Source organism: Ornithorhynchus anatinus, chromosome 1 (assembly GCF_004115215.2).
Source record: "Ornithorhynchus anatinus isolate Pmale09 chromosome 1, mOrnAna1.pri.v4, whole genome shotgun sequence".
In the NCBI taxonomy this organism is placed as follows: domain Eukaryota; kingdom Metazoa; phylum Chordata; class Mammalia; order Monotremata; family Ornithorhynchidae; genus Ornithorhynchus; species Ornithorhynchus anatinus.
In genome coordinates, this window is record NC_041728.1 from 53,806,735 (window position 1) to 53,824,309 (window position 17,575).

Sequence of the window (17,575 nt, forward strand, 5' to 3'; positions counted from 1 at the left end):
CTCCACTCTTCAGGAGGCCCAGGCTGTCTTTAGAGGAGGCACCAACAAAGTCTTAAGGGTCAGAGAGGTCATTATTCATTTACTATCTTCTCCCTTCTTGTTTTCTGGTGGAGAGACACCTAGAGAAGAGTTGAACTTTAAATCAATCAGTCATTGGTATTTATTGAGCACTTACTGTGAGCAGAGCACTGCAATAAGTGGTTGGGAGAGTACAGTATCACAAAGTTGGTAGACCTGTTCCCTGCCCACAAAGAGCTTATAGTCTAGGGTTTCCTTTGCTTGCTATCGTAAGGGTTAAGAAGTTCGGCTGGAGACAAGTTAAAACGAAAATGGTAAGTGGGAATTTTCTGTAAATTCCCATAAACAATGCTAACCCTCTTTTTCAATACGATGCATATTGCAACTAGGCTGTTTTCCTGCCACAGACCTGCTATTTGGGGGAATTTGGGAAATTCCAAATTCACAGGTTTTTTTTGTTTGTTTTTTGCTTCATGACTTCAGATGAATTACAGCTTTTCTAAACTCAACTCTTGCTTTTAAGAACGGAGACTTTTACTAATAGCCCTAATTCCATGTATTCTAAAAAGGAGCAGTTGTTCAAGGTTTTTTTCTTAAATATATTTGGTGATTTCACTGTCCAATTTTGAAACTTTTGGGGTTAGAGAGTAAGACATTTGAAGTGTTGGGGCAATATAGCCTTGCATTTCCTTTAAATATTCCCACATTCTTCTGTTGATTTTCTAGGGCCTCTTATCAAGACTCGCTCTGGCATTTGGTTTTCTTCCGGTGCTCTTCATCTTATCTTCAATCTCCAAAACGCTGTTTATTACAAGACAGGAAACCAAACCAGGTCCAATCAGTTTGTTAATCTTAGCATAAAGAGGAATGAATCATCATCATCCATGGTATCCTTTAGGCGCTTACTATGGGCGGAGCACTGTATTAAACAGTTGGGAGAGTTGGCTGACCCGCTCCCTGCCCATGACCTTACAGTCTAGATAGAATCTCTTGCTTCAGCATTCTCTCTAATACATTGTCTGTGAAATTTCCTAAAAGTGAAAGAGCATAGGCCTGGGAATCACAAAACCTAAGTTCTAATCCCTGCTGTGGGATCTTGGTCCAATCACTTAACTTCTTTGTACCTCACTTCCCTCTTCTGTAAAACAGTGATTAAATACCTGACCGGTGTTCAATCTGATTGTATTTTATCAGATAGGTGGGTCCGGGAGTCAGAAGGTCGTGAGTTCTAATCCTATGCCTGCCATTTGTCTGCTCTGTGACCTTGGGCAAGTCACTTCATTTCTCTGTGCCTGTGACCTCATCTGTAAAATGGGGATTAAAACTGTGAGTCCCATGTGGGACGGGGACTGTGTCCAACCTGATTTGCTCATATCCACCCCAACACTTAATCCATTGCCTGGCACCTGGTAAGCGCCTAACAAATACCACAATTATTACTATTACATGAATGTGTGGGTGTTTGTGTGTTATCTCTGCCTTGAGCCCGGTGTCGTTTAGACTGTGAGCCCATTGTTGGGCAGGGATTGTCTCTATCTGTTGCCAAACTGTACATTCCAAGTGCTTAGTATAGTGCTCTGCACATAGTAAGCGCTCAATAAATATGATTGAATGATTTTTCTCCCCTTACAACCTCCCTTTCGTGCTTGGATCCCTAGAAGCCTGTCTGCCCCAGGACTCATTTTGAGCACTAAAAATTATGGTCATTTGGGTCATGACAAAAGCGCTCTAAGCAAATGAGATTTTTAACAGAGGAGTCCCTGTTCCTGCCCAAGAGTTAGAATTTTAATAGGAGGAAAAATCAGAGCAAAGCCACAGAAGTCACTGATCAACAACAGCGGGTTTATGCACATTGAACTAGATTTTACAAGTGGGCAAGCATGCATGCAAAGCCTACTTTCCTGAAAGAATTCTGGGTTGAGCAACTATGCCACTTTAAGCAATAGGTGCATCTCGAAAAAGAATCAATACAATTGTCAAAGATAGACTTAGGAAGTTAAAAAAAAAAAAAATCTCCAAATGGAAGCTGGTATTTATTGGTGCAAAACAATCCTCACTTCCTTTAGTCAAAACAATAATACCATTTTACTCCATATAGAAGGAAAATCTGGCACATTTACAACATAATTCTTTAAGGTTTTTCATAAAATGAATGTTTTGTTCTTGGGATAAATCAATCACCTTCACAATCTCCAAAAAAAGAGTCTCTGAATCAGTCCCCAAAGAAAAGAAAACAGGCAAAGGTGATTTTGGCAAGAGATTGTGTTTTGGGAAATTAGTTGAAGAATCCCTGATCCTTTTTTTTTTCCTGTAATTCTATTACTGGACATAACATCTTTCACACATTTCTCACCATGTAAAAGGGGAGCCGAATTCTGGGGAAATGTCGCCTTTGAGAAGTTTTTAAAATGATGGCAACGCCACCTGTGCGTTTGGCTTTTGGCAGGGTATTTCCTGCTTGGCATTCAGCAGAGAAGCTTCTGTTGATTCCTGCTCAGAATGTAGAAATGCATCTGTTGGTGGACCCTAAAAAGGAATCATATCAGTGAGAGGAGAAGAATAAACACTAAAAAATTTATATCATGAAACTTTAGGGTCTTGGAGAAAGAGAGGCCCAAACCCACCTTACATGTTAAAAAGCACCCACGATGACCAGCTACTGACAGGGCATTATCATGGTAGGGTGATGAGATTTTTGCCTTTCCCCAGAGGCCCACACAGCCCCACTTCTGAATTCCAGGAGCTGGTCCCAAGGGTTTAGACTATCGCACACAGGAGCTCTCTTCTGCCCGGAGTCAGTCATACATTCTCCTCTCTCCAATTTCCTCAAGTTCACGGTGGGGAGGCGTATTTGTGGGTCACGGCCGCAGAGCCCCCGGTTCCCAAATCCACCCTGCCATATGGATGTTCCCAGCCTCGGAAGCCTCTGGCCATCGAGAAAATCCCCGGCTGGGGAAGCAGAGGCTCAGGCGGGTTCCTCAGGTCTTGCGGGATCTTCTCCCGAGAGACTCCGTTCTGGAGGCTTGAGCTCTTTCCAACTCAAGCACTAAGGTCACTGAGGAGGTTATAGCTTTCATTCCCTGAGGTGCCAGGAAAGACTTGGTCATGATCAGCATCGAATCCTTTCTTACTTTAGGAGCAGTATCATGCCAGTGCTTTTTTTTTCCAACGGTATTTGTTAAGTGCTTACGATATGCCACGTACTGTACTCAAGCTCAAAGACAAGCTACTCAGGCTGGACACAATCCGTTGGGGCACAGTTTTAATCCCCATTTTACAGGTGAGGTAATTGAAGCCCAGAGAAGTTAAGCAGACCAGTGGCAGAGCTGGATGCTTGTCCCTCTAGACTGTAACCTTTAATGGACAGGGAATGTGTCCATTTATTGTTATATTGTACTCTCCCAAGCGCTTAGTGCAGAGCTCTGCACACAGGAAGTGCTCGATAAATACCAATGAGTGAATGAATGGATTAGAACCCAGGTCCTTCTGACTCTCAGGGCTGTTACTCTATCCACTGGATACACCACTCTGCTCCAAGTCCTGATGGTTGTGGCATAACTCCTTGCCAGCTTAAATCCAATTTGGAGTTATCAGAGTTTGCGTTTGTTCTCCATAGCAATACCTCCTTGTGGGGAGTAGCCACTGCTGCTGAGGCTTTCAAGCCCCGGCTGTTTGGCTGCTGCAGGCCTTTGGCTTAAAAGGGAAGTATCTGGGCCTGGAGCAGTAGAAGATTAAGGAGGTATTCAATATTTTGATTTATTCTAGTTTCCATTGCTTTTTACTTTATCTAATGTGTTCAGGTTCCCAGGATCAACTAAATCCTTCAAGGGGCCAGAATATTATTTTTGCTGAACACTGAGTAACCTTATGCAGAAAATTTATCCCCACATGATCCACAATTCCACTCAAATCATTTTAGGACTAGCTGAAATCTATGGGTTTTTTCTGGGTATCCTCACCGTTCTTCTTGACTCTTCCTGTTTCCCTTTTTTCCCACAGATTCACTTTCTTCTTTCTCTCTCTTTCCTCCAAGGAGCGTCTAAACCCTTGGGACCAGCTCCTGGAATTCAGAAGTGTGGCTGTGTGGACCTCTGGCTCTCTCATCCCAACATCTTTGGGTCAATTCACCACAAGCTTCTAGGTGGTGCCCACTCCATGGGGCTCTGGTGGGGGTCAGACTTGGGTCTGAGGTGTGGCACCGGGAAAGCTGAAGAGCTGCCGTTTGCCCACCTTGGTGAAATGAACACATGAATGTAGCTGATTTTGCTCCAGTGAGTAAAAGGCACCGGAAAGCGAATCATCTTTCCCGTGCTTTATTTAGATAAAGTGCTGGCCGTTAGCTTTTCGGCTATGACTCAGATGGAGTTGAAAATGTTAAACACTATTTCCTAAAACCCAAAACCTAGGGAATGTGCTTTTTTTTCAGGAAACTTTGGCTGTTCTTGCTTACTGACGCTGAGGCCCAATTTCAGAATAGAACTAAGGATCTAACTGTCAGTTTACTTTTTAGTTTGAAGGGAAGAACGTTACCTAATTTTACACGCTAACGTTCACACGTCCACATACAGTATGCTATCACTTACTTAAGATATTTCTCTTTCTCTATTTCTCTTCTCGTTCTGACTAGCAAACTAATGAACGTGTGCAGAAACTGCCTGTCCTCTTGACGGCCGGTGGCTGATGGCTTTTTTCAGGCTTCTTCCTGGGAGAATCAATCAATAATCGTATTTATTGAGCACTCGCTGCATGCAGAGAACTGTACTAAGTGCTGGGGAGAGTACAATACAAATGTGGCAGACCTGATCCTTGACCTCAAGGAGCTTCATTCATTCATTGATTCAATCATATTGAACACTTACTATGTGCAGAGCACTGTACTAAGCACTTTGAATGTACAATTGGGCAACAGATAGAGACAATCCCTGCCCCATAACAGGCTCACAGTCTGAACGGGGGAGACAGACAGCAAAACAGAACAGAACAAAACAAGTAGTCTGCCGTAAATATCATCAAGATATATAGAATCATAGATATATACATCAGTAACAAAATAGAGTAATAAATAATATATACAAATATGCACAGTGCTGAGGGGAAGGGGGAGGAGCAGAGGGCAGGAGAAGGGCGAATGGGGAGGAAGAGCAGAGGGAAAGGGGGAGCTCAGTCTGAGAAGGCCTCCTGGAGGAGGTGAGCTTACAAACCAGTAGGGGACAAAGACATTAGAATCAACTGCAGATAGGGGAGGTTGAAAAAGTAGAAGGATATGATCTCTTCTGATTTTACTTTTTCTTCAATCTTTGGTAGAGATGGCAACTTTCTTCCCAAATTATTCTTTGCCAAAAGACCTAACGAGCAGGATTAATTTGGTAGATAATAACAGATACTCACCCAGAAAATTTGAATAATAAAAGCTATGTCTACTCTCTCTCACTTCCGTGCCACCCTCACACTTGGACTTTTTTCCTCTCGGCCCCATAGCACTTATGCACATATCCATCATTTATTTTAATGTCTGTCTTCCCATCTAGTATGTAAGCTCCTTGTGGGCAGGGAATGTGTCTACGACCTCTGCTATACTGTACTCTCCCAATCACTTAATACAGTGCTCTGCACACAGTAAGTCCTCAATAAATACGATTGCTTGATTGATTGGGAAATGCCTAACTCAATATAAAACAGATCTAGAAGGCAATGGTTGGTCCTCAAGAATTAGTTGATGAACATTTTTGTTGTCCTCTTGGCCTTTCAACTGTCATTTAAAACTGGAAAAAAGATTGAAGCAAGCTTTCTACTTTTTTTCTATCAAACTGATTACTCCCCCCCATTCATTTGCTAGTCTCTGCAGGAGAAAAGTAAGAAGGTATTCAATATTTTGATTTATTCTAGTTTCCATTGCTTTTTACTTTGTATAACTGCTTTTTACTTTATCTAATGTGTTCAGGTTCCCAGGATCAACTAAATCCTTCAAGGAGCCAGAATATTATTTTTGCTGAACATTGAGTAACCTTACGCAGAGAATTTATCCCAAAATGATCCACAATTCCACTCAAATCATTTTAGATCTTGCTGAAATCTATGGTTTTTTTTCTCTGGGTAGCCTCACCTTTCTTCTTGTCTCTTCCTGTCTTCCTTTTTTCCAACTGATCCACTTTCTGCTCTTTCTCCCTCTTTCCTCCAATGCTCCCCTTTCCCCCATCCCAAGCCTTCCTTCCTCGACTAGCCCCCTCCACACACTTTCTTTTCAGATTTTCCCACCTCACCCCAGGAGCTTCCGGCTTTTTCCCCAGCTGTGCGGCCTGTTTCATGCCTGAATCCACAGTTGCATGCCCATTCCTCATTTCTGACCCAAACGGAGTACTATTCATAGAGGTTCAGATCTTTTCCTTTCAAGTACTTCAAAAAAGCCCTCAAAGAACCCAGTTCCCTTTGAAACTGTTTATATTACATGAAGTGATGATCACGTTTCTCCCTTCAATTAAAGCAGACCCACCCATTAAGTGAAAAACAAACAAAAGACTATGTAGAGACTATTTACAAAGGACTCCCCAAACCTTCTTCTGGTTCAGTGCTAGTCGATGTTATAAAAGGGCACTTGGTGGCTGATCCAACTTCCAAGAAAAACCAAAGTTTTTCCAAACTGAAGAAGTGTGCAATTCTAGATCTTTTGGTATATACACGAACACCTTCTGGACCCTGACCCTAAGTTTCGAAACACGCATGGCCGGCTTTCCCGCTTACGGTTCCAACAGGGAAATCCACTGCTATCGAACTGTCGAACCTATAGCAGTTTAGCCTAAAGAGAACTTTAATTGACAGGCTCACCACCCTGAACCACTCTGACCAAAGCAAACATCACCAAAATCGGTACATCAATCGATGATATTTACTGAGCATTTACTACGTGCAGAGCACTGTACTACATACTTGGATTAGTAGACACATTCCCTGCCCACAAAGAGGTTATAAGCCATAGAGAATAATTATTCTCGTCTCCAAATCAGAACAGCTACCTATTGAGATCCTCGTGGGCAGAGAACGTGTCCGCCAACTCTCTTATAATGTACTCTCCAAAGTGCTTATTACAGTGTTCGGTACATAGGAAGCGCTCAACAAATACCACTGATTGACTGTTACAGCGGTATGCAAGGTGCCATACTCCATCTCAATATTTCCCTTGTAGACTATAAACTCCTTGTAGGCAGGGATTGTGACTACCACCTCTGTTGTACAGTACTTTCCAAAGGCTTAGTACGGTGCTCTGCACACGGTAAGGGCTCGATGAACACCACTGATTGATCAATGTCCCCCTGAAATCTTAACTGAAAAAATAAAGGAGAGTTGTATTTTGGGCCTGCATTCTGATTTCCTTTGGGTTCTGGCCTTGAGCCATGTGCCGATTCGCATATCTGCTAGGGCTAATTCAGCAAGAATGGGGCGGGAGGGTGGTGAATTCTTTTGCCATCAGTTTTAATAAAGATATGGGCCACAATAAGGCAAGCACCTGTTAAATGAAAGTGAACTACTAAATATTCCTTCAGGCTTTTTTTAATGGTATTTGTTAAATGTTTACTATGTGCCAGGCACTGGGATACATACAAGGTAAGCAGGTTGGACACAGTCCATGCCCCACCCACATGGGGCTCAGTCTTAATTCCCATTTTCAGAGGAGGTAACTGAGGCACAGAGAAGTTAAACAGCTTGCCCAAGGTCACAGAGCACAGACAAATGTTAGAGCCAGGATTAGGATCCAGGACTTTCTGACTCCCAGGCCTGTGTTCTATTTATTAAGGCATGCTGATCAATCTATTGACACTGATAGCTTTTGGCTCCCAATAAAACTGAAATTAGACCCTCGAATCCTGGCATGTTAATCTTCACCTATTTAACCTTTAAATGAAAAACTTAGCAGATGATCAGTAACCAAGTTCCGTTTCTTACAGTAAGGATGAGAACCCTCTCAGAAAATTATGGGGCAAGTCCAAGGAGATGGTGGAAGCCAAAACTGTGCCATTCCCAACGGCTAATAATAATAATGTTGGTATTTGTTTAGCGCTTACTATGTGCAGAGCACTGTTCTAAGCGCTGGGGGAGACATAGGGTAATCAGGTTGTCCCACATGAGGCTCACCTGATTAATCCCCATTTTGCAGATGAGGTCACTGAGGCCCAGAGAAGTGACTTGCCCACAGTCACACAGCTGCCAAGTGGCAGAGCCGGGATTTGAACCCATGACCTCTGACTCCCAAGCCCAGGCTCTTTCCACTGAGCTACGCTGCGTCTCCTCCTCTAGCACCACATACTCTCCTCTTTCCCTAGCCTCTCCCACTTAGCACTTCCTCACTTACTGTAAGCAAGCGATCTGTCGGTGGCATTTATTAAGCACTTATGGAAGGCGAGGCACACTACTAAGTATTCAGGAGTGTATCTGGCAGAAGCAAAACACATCCTCTGACCCCAAGGGGTTTGCAATTTAATTGATAGGCCAAAATTACTTAGTAATAATAATTACTATATTAATAATAACTGTGATATTTGTTAAGCATTTACTAGGCGCCAGACACTGTACTAAGCGCTGGGGTAGATACAGCCAAATCGGGTTGGACAGAGTCCGTGACCCACACGGGGCTCACGGTCTCAATCCCCATTTTACAGATGACGTAACTGAGGCTGAGAGAAGTGAAGCCACCTGCCCAAGGTCGCACAGCAGACAAGTGGCAGAGGCGGCATTAGAATCCATGACCTTCTGACTCCCGGGCCCATGCTCTATCCACTACGCCAAGCTGCTTCTTACTAATAGAGGAAGCAAGAGGAAAAACACGGGTGCACGTACCAGGGTGAAATAGCTGAATAACCGAACATTCAAATAACGAGACATACGGTTATAAATGCTGGGGTAAGAACAGAGGAAATCAGTGTGGCCTGGTGGATAGGACATGGATCTGGGAGTCATGACTTGGGTTCTAATCCCGGGTCTGCCACCTTTTTTTCTTTTAAATGGTATCTGTGAAGCAGTTACTGTGTGCCAGACACAGAACTTAGTGCTAGGATAAATACAAGCTAATCAGATTGGACACAGTCCTTGTCCCACATGGGGCTCACAGCCTTAATTCCCATTTTACAGATGAGGTAACTGAGGCACAGAGAAGGGAAGTGACTTGCCCAACGACTTGCTTCCGGAGGAGGGGGAATGGTGGTGCTACTGGCAGAAAGGAGAAAGTGTGGCAGAGGAGTGAGTTTCCAAAGGCCAATTAAAAGTCCCACGCGAACAGGTTGAGTTTGAGGGACACCCGAAAGGAGAGGTCCTGGAGTTGCCATGGGATTATAGAGTTTAGGGAAGAAGAAAGGGTCATGGAGGTATTCTGGGGAGACCTCAGCAAAGAGGAGTAGCTGACACCACAGAAAGAAGAGGGCGAGATCCACAGTTTGAGGAAGGGGATGAGCCGTAGAAGAGGATCCAGTGAATGACACTTCGAAGAAGCGGTCAAAGAGCGAGGACGACCAAATCAATAAAACCAAGGCTGAAAAGTGGCTCATGGAGAAAAGAGTGGTCCTTGGGGTCGAAGGTGGCGGGGACGTCTAGGCCCATTTGCTCATTCCCCGCTCTCCACGGCCTGTCGCTCTTTTTTCTTCCTTTTCAACAACATGGAAACTCTGCACCTTTCCCTGGTCTTGAGGGTAAAGGGATGATGTGGGGTGTCAAAGGCACCAGGTGCATTCAGGGTTCAGGGAAAGACAGAGTATTGAATTGAAAAAGTTTGAAAACCCCCCCCCCTTTTTTTTTTAAACAAAAGTGACCAGATGAGGCCTAATTCTTACTAAGAGAACTATCTACATAGAAGTAGGAAAAAAAAAATCCCCCTCCTCCCGTTGATCCATTCATACGTTTGTCTACGGGTGGGTGGACTTTTCTATGGTATTTGTTAAGTACTTGTATGTACCAGGCACTGTATTAGGGGCTGTGGTAGATACAAGCTAATCAGGTTGGACACGATCCCTGTACCCCATGAGACTTTCAGTCTTAATCTCCATTTTAAAGCAGAGGTAACTGGGCCCAGAGAAGCAAAGTGACTTGACCAAGGTCACACGGCAGACAAGTGGCAGAGCTGGGATTAGAACCCAGGTCCTCTGACTCCCAGGCCCCTGCTTTTTTCGCTAGGCCACGCTGCTTGTCTTGGGATATTTATTTCTGAGGAGCAGGCCGCTGGGGAAGATGGGAAAGCGAGATGGAGTGTGGGGAGGAAGGAAAGGGGTGTAAATGGCTGTCTTAATTTCTGTTTCTGGGGGAAATGGAGAGATACTCTCCAGGGCCTTTGGCTACTTTGGCATAGGCTGCTTTCTTGCAGTTAGAGAGTCCTGCCCCTCTACATCCTCCCCAGCTTTAATAATGTTGGTATTTGTTAAGCGCTTACTATGTGCAGAGCACTGTTCTAAGCGCTGGGGTAGACACAGGGGAATCAGGTTGTCCCACGTGGGGCTCACAGTCTTAATCCCCATTTTACAGGTGAGGTAACTGAGGCACCGAGAAGTTAAGTGACTTGCCCAAAGTCACACAGCTGACAAGTGGCCGAGCCGGGATTCGAACCTGTGACCTGTGACTCCAAAGCCCGTGCTCTTTCCACTGAGCCACGCTGTTCAGTTTTCTAAAAGTTGATTGCTCATCCTCCATCAAACTTCTTTTCACATAGAGCAGTCGAATGTTGTAGGAACTGTAAAGATAGGACGCCTGTTCACTTGTTTTGTTTTTTGTCTCCCCCTTCTAGTCTGTTGCTGAATAAACAAGGGAGTTTGGGGCTTAGTACTGTATTTTCCCTGCTGGTGAGGCAGATGGACTATCTTCTTAAACTCCCAAACTCAAACTCTCTTATGTCTGTTTCCGAATTGTACTTTCCAAGCGCTCAGTACAGTGCTCTGCACACAGTAAGGGCTCAATAAATACGATCGAATGACTGAATTTAATGGACACTTTACAGGCCAACTGTGCAACAAAGGGAAGTGCCAATCTGGTAAAATACTTAGAGAGCCGAGACCACACCCTGTCTTTCCCCTCAGGGATCTGCCCACACACGAAGGGAAGCAGCGTGGCCTAGTCGATAGATCACAGGCCTAGGAGTCACAATGTCCTGGTTTCTAATCCCGGTCCCACCACTCGTCTCTTGTGTGACCTTGGACGAGTTACTCCACTTCTCTATGCCTCAGTTCTCTCATCTGAAAAATGGGTATTAAGACTGTGAACCCTGTGTGGGTGAGGAACTGTGCCCCACCCAATTATCTGGTATCTACCCCAGCCCTTAGGACAGTGCCTGCTTCACAGAAAGCGCTTAATACCATAAAACAAACAAACAAAAAACCCCAGCACAGTGCTCTGCCCAGTGGGAGCTCAAGAAATCCTGGTCAGGGAATACAAGCTGTGCTCATTTATCTCAGCAGTTTTTGGTGGTTGCTCCTGGCTTTGTCCAGATTTTATTTCATTTCCTCGCCCAAGAGAACTGACTCGTGCGCATTAAAGCTTTCTTTCCTATGGAGAAACAGAACCTTCATTGGACAAAATTTTCCAAAAGGAATGGGAACTGGTGACTTTCTAAATGTTTCCATATGCCTGCGATATCAATGAACAAATATTTACATAAAAACGTAGCTGCAGTCTTGTACTTGCAAACTGCCTCCAAGGCTTTAGTCAAGATGGCAGAGGCTTTACCCTCTTTGCAGCAGGTCCATCTGGGTAAGTTTTGATTTCAGTGTTATTTTCTTCATCTTGCTCCTCCTCCTCCTCTTGCTCCTCCTCCTCCTCACCATCACCTTTTAAAACAAAAAAGAACAGTTAGAGGACATCATTTATTTGGGGGAAAACAATGAAAGCAGATGGTTAAGATGATATTCCATCTGCCTCACCTGTAGGGAAAATATAGTCCTAAGCCCCAAACTCCCCTATTTATGTTTGAGAATAAGGGGTGGTGTATTTATAATAATAATAATAATGTTGGTATTTGTTAAGTACTTACTATGTGCCAAGCACTGTTCTAAGCCCTGGGGGGATACAGGGTAATCAGGTTGTCCCACAGGGGGCTCACAGTCTTCATCCCCATTTTACAGATGAGGTCACTGAGGCACAGAGAAATTAAGTGACTTGCCCACAGTCACACAGCTGACAAGTGGCAGAGCCGGGAGTCAAACCCATGACCTCTGACTCCCAAGCCCGGGCTCTTTCCACTGAGCCACGTCTATGCCACCTCCTCTTCTACTCCGACTAATAACCGTGATAATAACTGTGGTACTGGTTAAGCACTTACTCTGAACCAAGCACTGGATTAAGCATGGACAAGACAATCGGGTCAGATACAGTTCCTGTCCCATGAGGGGGTTCGCCATCTACGTAGGAGGAGGAACGGGCATTGCATCCCCATTTTACAAATGAGGGAACTGAGGCCCAGAAAAATGAAGTGACTTGCCCAAGGTCACAAAGCAGGCAGGTTGCAGAGCCGGGACTGAAAGCCTGGTCTGCTGACTCCCGGGCGCGGGCTCTTTCCAACTAGGCCATGTTACTTCTGAGCAATTCCCAGACTTAATCGTCCAAAATAGGGAAAAGACAAGTCCTTAGGATGAACTTGCTAGTGTTTGGTCTGGTTACACGCTAAGGAGAATTTTTTTATCTGCGGGCGAAATAATTCTACTGAAGAATTTGACTGTGGGTCTAGTGAAAGAACATTACTTTGGGAATCGGGAGATCTGGGAAGAGGTTATATGGTATATTTACTGTATATATTTTCATTACCCTATTTATTTTGTTAATGAAATGTACATCGCCTTGATTCTATTTAGTTGCCATTGTTTTTACGAGATGTTCTTCCCCTTGACTCTATTTATTGCCATTGTTCTTGTCTGTCTCCCCCGATTAGACCGTAAGCCCGTCCAAGGGCAGGGACCGTCTCTATCTGTTGCTGACTTGTTCATTCCAAGCGCTTAGTACAGTGCTCTGCACATAGTAAGCGCTCAATAAATACTATTGAATGAAAGAATGGTATCTGTTAAGCACGTATTACGTGCCAGGCACTCTACTAAGCGCTGGGGGTAGATGCGAGCTAATCGGGTGAGACGGAATCCATGTCCCGCACGGGGCACACAGTCTTAACCCCCCTTTTAGGGATGACGAGGTATCTGAGGCACAGAGACGTGAGGTGACTCGCCGCTTGCCCAAGGTCACACAGCAGACAAGTGGCAGAGCCAGGATTAGAACGAACGCAGGCTCTCTGCCTCCAAGGCCCGCGCTCTTCCCCCCGGGCCAAGTTGCTTCTCAGGGTCCCGGTCCTGCTTCCGCCTGAAGCAGCTAATTCCGGAGAAGACTACACATCGATCGATGAATGGTATTGACGGAGCGCTGACAGCGAGCAGAGCACTGCGTCGAGCAATTGGGAAAGGAAGCAGCGGGGCATCGTGGAGCGAACGTGGGCCCGGAAGTCAGAAGGACCTGGGTTCTAATCCCAGCTCTGCCCCTTGTCTGCTGGGTGACCTTGGGGGAGTCACTTTGCTTCCCTGGGCCTCAGTTACCTCATCTGTACATTGGGAATGAAGACCGTGAGCCTGGGCCTCAGTTACCTCATCTGTACATTGGGAATGAAGACCGTGAGCCTGGGCCTCAGTTACCTCATCTGTACATTGGGAATGAAGACCGTGAGCCTGGGCCTCAGTTACCTCATCTGTTCATAGGGAATTAAGACCGTGAGCCTGGGCCTCAGTTACCTCATCTGTACATAGGGAATGAAGACCGTGAGCCTGGGCCTCAGTTACCTCATCTGTACATTGGGAATGAAGACCGTGAGCCTGGGCCTCAGTTACCTCATCTGTACATAGGGAACGAAGACCGTGAGCCTGGGCCTCAGTCACCTCATCTGAACATTGGGAATGAAGACCGCGAGCCCTGAGCGTGACAGGGACGGTGACCAATCTGATTAACTCATATCTACCCCAGAGCTTAGTACGGGGCCCGGCACAGAGAAAGCATTTAACCAATATCATAATTGTGTAGTCCTGCACAAGCCACTAGCACTATAATCAATTGCTCTGTCCAGGCTTTCTGGCCTGAAATCTCAGGACCACGGCTCGGCAAGTCATTCCAGCCGGAAGAACCCACCGTGATCGTCCACCGACAGCTTCGGAACGAAAAGGTTTGTTTATAATTCTACTTATTTATACTGACGCTATTCACGCCTGCTGACTTGTTTTGATGTCTGTCTCCTCCCTTCTAGGCTGTGACCCCCTCATGGGCAGGGACCGTCTCTATTTGTTGCCGGACTGCACTCTCCAAGCCCTTAGTACAACTCTCTGCATACTGTAAGCGCTCAATAAATACGACCGAATGAATGAACAAAAAATCTGGCCCTGTGCACTTGTCTGTGGGCATTATTTAAGCCTTTCTTCCTCCTATCTGTAAATCCTGCTGTCTGTCTCCCCCATGTGACTGCAAGCTCATTGTGGGCAAGGAATGTGTCTGTTTATCGTTATAGTATACTCTCCCCAAGTGTTCAGCACAGTGCTGCGCACACAGTAGGCGTTCAATAAAGAGGCCTGAATGAGTGACTGGCTGAGTGGCTGACTGTTGGAACAACCCCCCGCGCTCCGCCTGCAGGCCATCCGAGTTGCCGGCCCTGGCCTCCCCCAGGTTAGACCCCGGGCCTGGGAGTCAGAAGGTCATGGGTTCTAATCCCGACTCCGCCACTTGTCTGCTGTGTGACCCTGGGTACGTCACTTCACTTCTCTTTGCCTCAGTTGCCTCATCTGTAAAATGGGGACGGAGACTGAGAGCCCCACCTGGGGGCTGGGGGTTGGACTGGGTCCAACCCGATTTGCTTGTAACCATCCCAGCGCTTAGTACAGTGCTTGGCGCATAATAAGCGTGTTGGGTAGGGATTGTCTCTATTTGTTGCCGAACTGTGCTTTCCAAGCGCTAAATGCAGTGCTCTGCGCACAGTGAGCACTCAATAAATACGACTGAATGAATGAAATACCATAATTATTATTATTACTGTTAAGGCCGACGATCATTCATTCCTTCAGTTGTATTTATTGAGCGCTTACTGTGTGCAGGGCACTGTGCTAAGCCCTTGGAAAGTACAATTCGGCAACAGATGGAGACAATCCCTACCCAACCATGGGGTCACAGTCTAGAAGGGGGAGACAGACAACAAAACAAGTAGACAGGCATCAATGCCGTCAGATTAAATAGAATTAGAGGTAGATACACATCATTATTGAAAAAAATCGAACAACAGACATGTTCATCTAAACTGAGAAAAAGCGTGGCTCAGTGGAAAGAGCCCGGGTTTAGGAGTCAGAGGTCATGGGTTCTAATCCCGGCTCCACCACCTGTCAGCTGGGTGACTTTGGGCAAGTCACTTCACTTCTCGGTGCCCCGGCTACCCCATCTGTAAAATGGGGCTTAAGACCGTGAGCCCCACGTGGGACAACCTGATCACCTTGTATCCTCCCCCAGCGCTTAGAAGACTGCTTGGCACATAGTAAGTGCTTAAAAAAATGCCATCATTATTATTATTAAAACGGGGATGAAGCCTGGGAGCCCCTCGTTGGATCACCTGATGACCCTGTATCTCCCTCAGCGCTTAGCACAGTGCTCGGCACAGAGTCAGCGCTGAACAAATCCCAACATTATCATTGGGATCAGTAAAACGGGAATTCAGACTGTGAGCTTCAAGGGGGGGCCACCTGATGACCCTGTCTCTCCCCCCAGCGCTTAGCGCAGTCCTCTGCACATAGTAAGCGCTTAACAAATTCCAACTTTACGATTATTAAAACGGGGATGAAAACTGAGGGCCTCACGGGGGACCACCTGATGACCCTGTATCTCCCCCAGCGCTTAGAACAGTGCTTGACACATAGTACGCACTTAACAAATCCCAACATTATTATTATTATTAAAATGGGGATTAACTGTAAGTCACGTGGGGCCAACCTGATGGCCCCGTCTCTCCCCCAGCGCTTAGAACAGCGCTCTGCACCTAGTCAGCGCTTAACAAATACCCACATGATTATTATTAAAATGGGGATTAACTGTGAGCCTCACGTGGGCCAACCTGATGACCCCCGTCTCTCCCCCAGCGCTTAGCACAGTGCTCTGCACCTAGTCAGCGCTGAACAAATCCCAACATTATTGTTATTCTTCTCTGGGCCTCAGTTTCCTAACCTGTAAGATGGGGATGAAGACTGTGAGCCTCACGTGGGGCAACCTGATGAGCCTGTATCTCCTCCAGCGCTTAGAACGGTGCTTGGCAGCATAGTAAGCGCTTAGAAGCAGCGTGGCGCAGTGGAAAGAGCACGGGCTTTGGAGTCAGGGCTCATGAGTTCGAATCCCAGCTCTGCCACTTGTCAGCTGTGTGACTGTGGGCAAGTCACTTCACTTCTCTGTGCCTCAGTTCCCTCATCTGTAAAATGGGGATGAAGACTGTGAGCCCCACGTGGGACAACCTGATTCCCCTGTGTCTACCCCAGCGCTTAGAACAGTGCTCGGCACATAGTAAGCGCTTAACAAATACCAACATTAACCAATGCCAACATTATTATTAATCAAATGGGGATTAACTGCAAGTCACGTGGGCCCACCTGATGACCCCGTCTCTCCCCCAGCGCTTAGCACAGTGCTGTGCACCTAGTCAGCGCTGAACCAACACCAACATTATTATTAATAAAAAGGGGATTAACTGTGAGCCTCACGTGGGCCCACCTGATGACCCCGTCTCTCCCCCAGCGCTTAGCCCAGAGTGAGCGCCGAGCCAATGCCAGCAGGCGGACGATGCCGCTGCTGCTGCTGCTGCTGCTGGCGCCGTCTGCTCACCGTGGGGGCCCGCGGCCTCCCGCAGCACGTCGGGGCGGAGCAGCGCCGTCAGCTGGTCCTTCAGGTCGGCCAGGCCCGCGCGCAGGCCCGCCCAGCCGCCGCCGCCTCCGCCGCCGCACGCCACCCGCAACACCCGCCGCCGCCCGTCCCGCCCCACCAGCTCCCCCACCAGCGCCATGACACCCCGCGAGGCCGGAAGCGGCAGGGCGAAGCGGCAGGGCGAAGCGGCAGGGCGGCGCGCCACTTGGCGCAGGCGCACTCCCTCCCCCCGCCCGCCCTGGCGCCGCTGGCGCAGGCGCACTCCGCCCCTTTCTTCCTCCCTCCGCCCGCCCTGGCGCCCCTGGCGCAGGCGCACTCCGTCCTTCTCGCCCTCCTTCCACCCACCCTGGCTCCCCTAGCGCAGGCGCACTCCGCCCCTTTCTTCCTCCCCCGCCCGCCCTGGCGCCGCTGGCGCAGGCGCACTCCGCCCCTTTCTTCCTCCCCCCGGCCCGCCCTGGCGCCGCTGGCGCAGGCGCACTCCGCCCCTTTCTTCCTCCCTCCGCCCGCCCTGGCGCCCCTGGCGCAGGCGCACTCCGTCCCTCTCGCCCTCCTTCCACCCACCCTGGCTCCCCTAGCGCAGGCGCACTCCCGTCCCTTTCTCCCTCCCTCCCCCCGCCCTGGCGCCCCTGGCGCATGCGCACTCCATCCCTCCCTCCCTCCCCCACCCACCCTGGCTCCC

The 17,575-nt window shown here is 47.3% G+C and overlaps 1 protein-coding gene across 7 annotated transcripts; it reads right to left on the reverse strand.

The window, feature by feature from the left end:
* Positions 1-603: 603 nt before the first annotated feature.
* Positions 604-17,320, reverse strand: LOC103170600 (EKC/KEOPS complex subunit GON7-like). Of its 7 annotated transcripts, none has more exons than XR_003757834.2 (4): positions 16,858-17,087; positions 11,713-11,813; positions 2,372-2,544; positions 604-819 (listed from the first exon to the last, which is right to left on the reverse strand). XR_003757834.2 is itself a non-coding variant. In XM_029059870.2 (3 exons), exons 1-3 carry the CDS (start codon positions 17,033-17,035, stop codon positions 805-807), a joined length of 294 nt encoding a protein of 97 aa, XP_028915703.1. In that variant the 5' UTR covers positions 17,036-17,319; the 3' UTR covers positions 604-804. The 7 variants fall into 7 exon arrangements, 2 of the variants coding, with proteins under 2 accessions (XP_028915703.1, XP_028915684.1); XR_003757836.2 differs by lacking the exon at positions 604-819 and adding an exon at positions 3,978-4,078 and having other exon boundaries at positions 2,468-2,544; positions 16,858-17,320; XR_005659963.1 differs by lacking the exon at positions 2,372-2,544 and having other exon boundaries at positions 11,641-11,813; positions 16,858-17,313.
* Positions 17,321-17,575: the final 255 nt, after the last annotated feature.

Coding starts and splice junctions, on each gene's coding strand:
- LOC103170600 (XM_029059851.2), bottom strand. CDS start 17,035: ATGGCGCTGGTGGGGGAGCTGGTGGGGCGGGACGGGCGGCGGCGGGTG. Junction 11,814..16,857: donor GGAGGCCGCGGGCCCCCACG/GTGAGCAGACGG, acceptor TTGTTTTAAAAG/GTGATGGTGAGGAGGAGGAG. Junction 2,545..11,712: donor ATGGACCTGCTGCAAAGAGG/GTAAAGCCTCTG, acceptor ATTCCTTTTTAG/GGTCCACCAACAGATGCATT.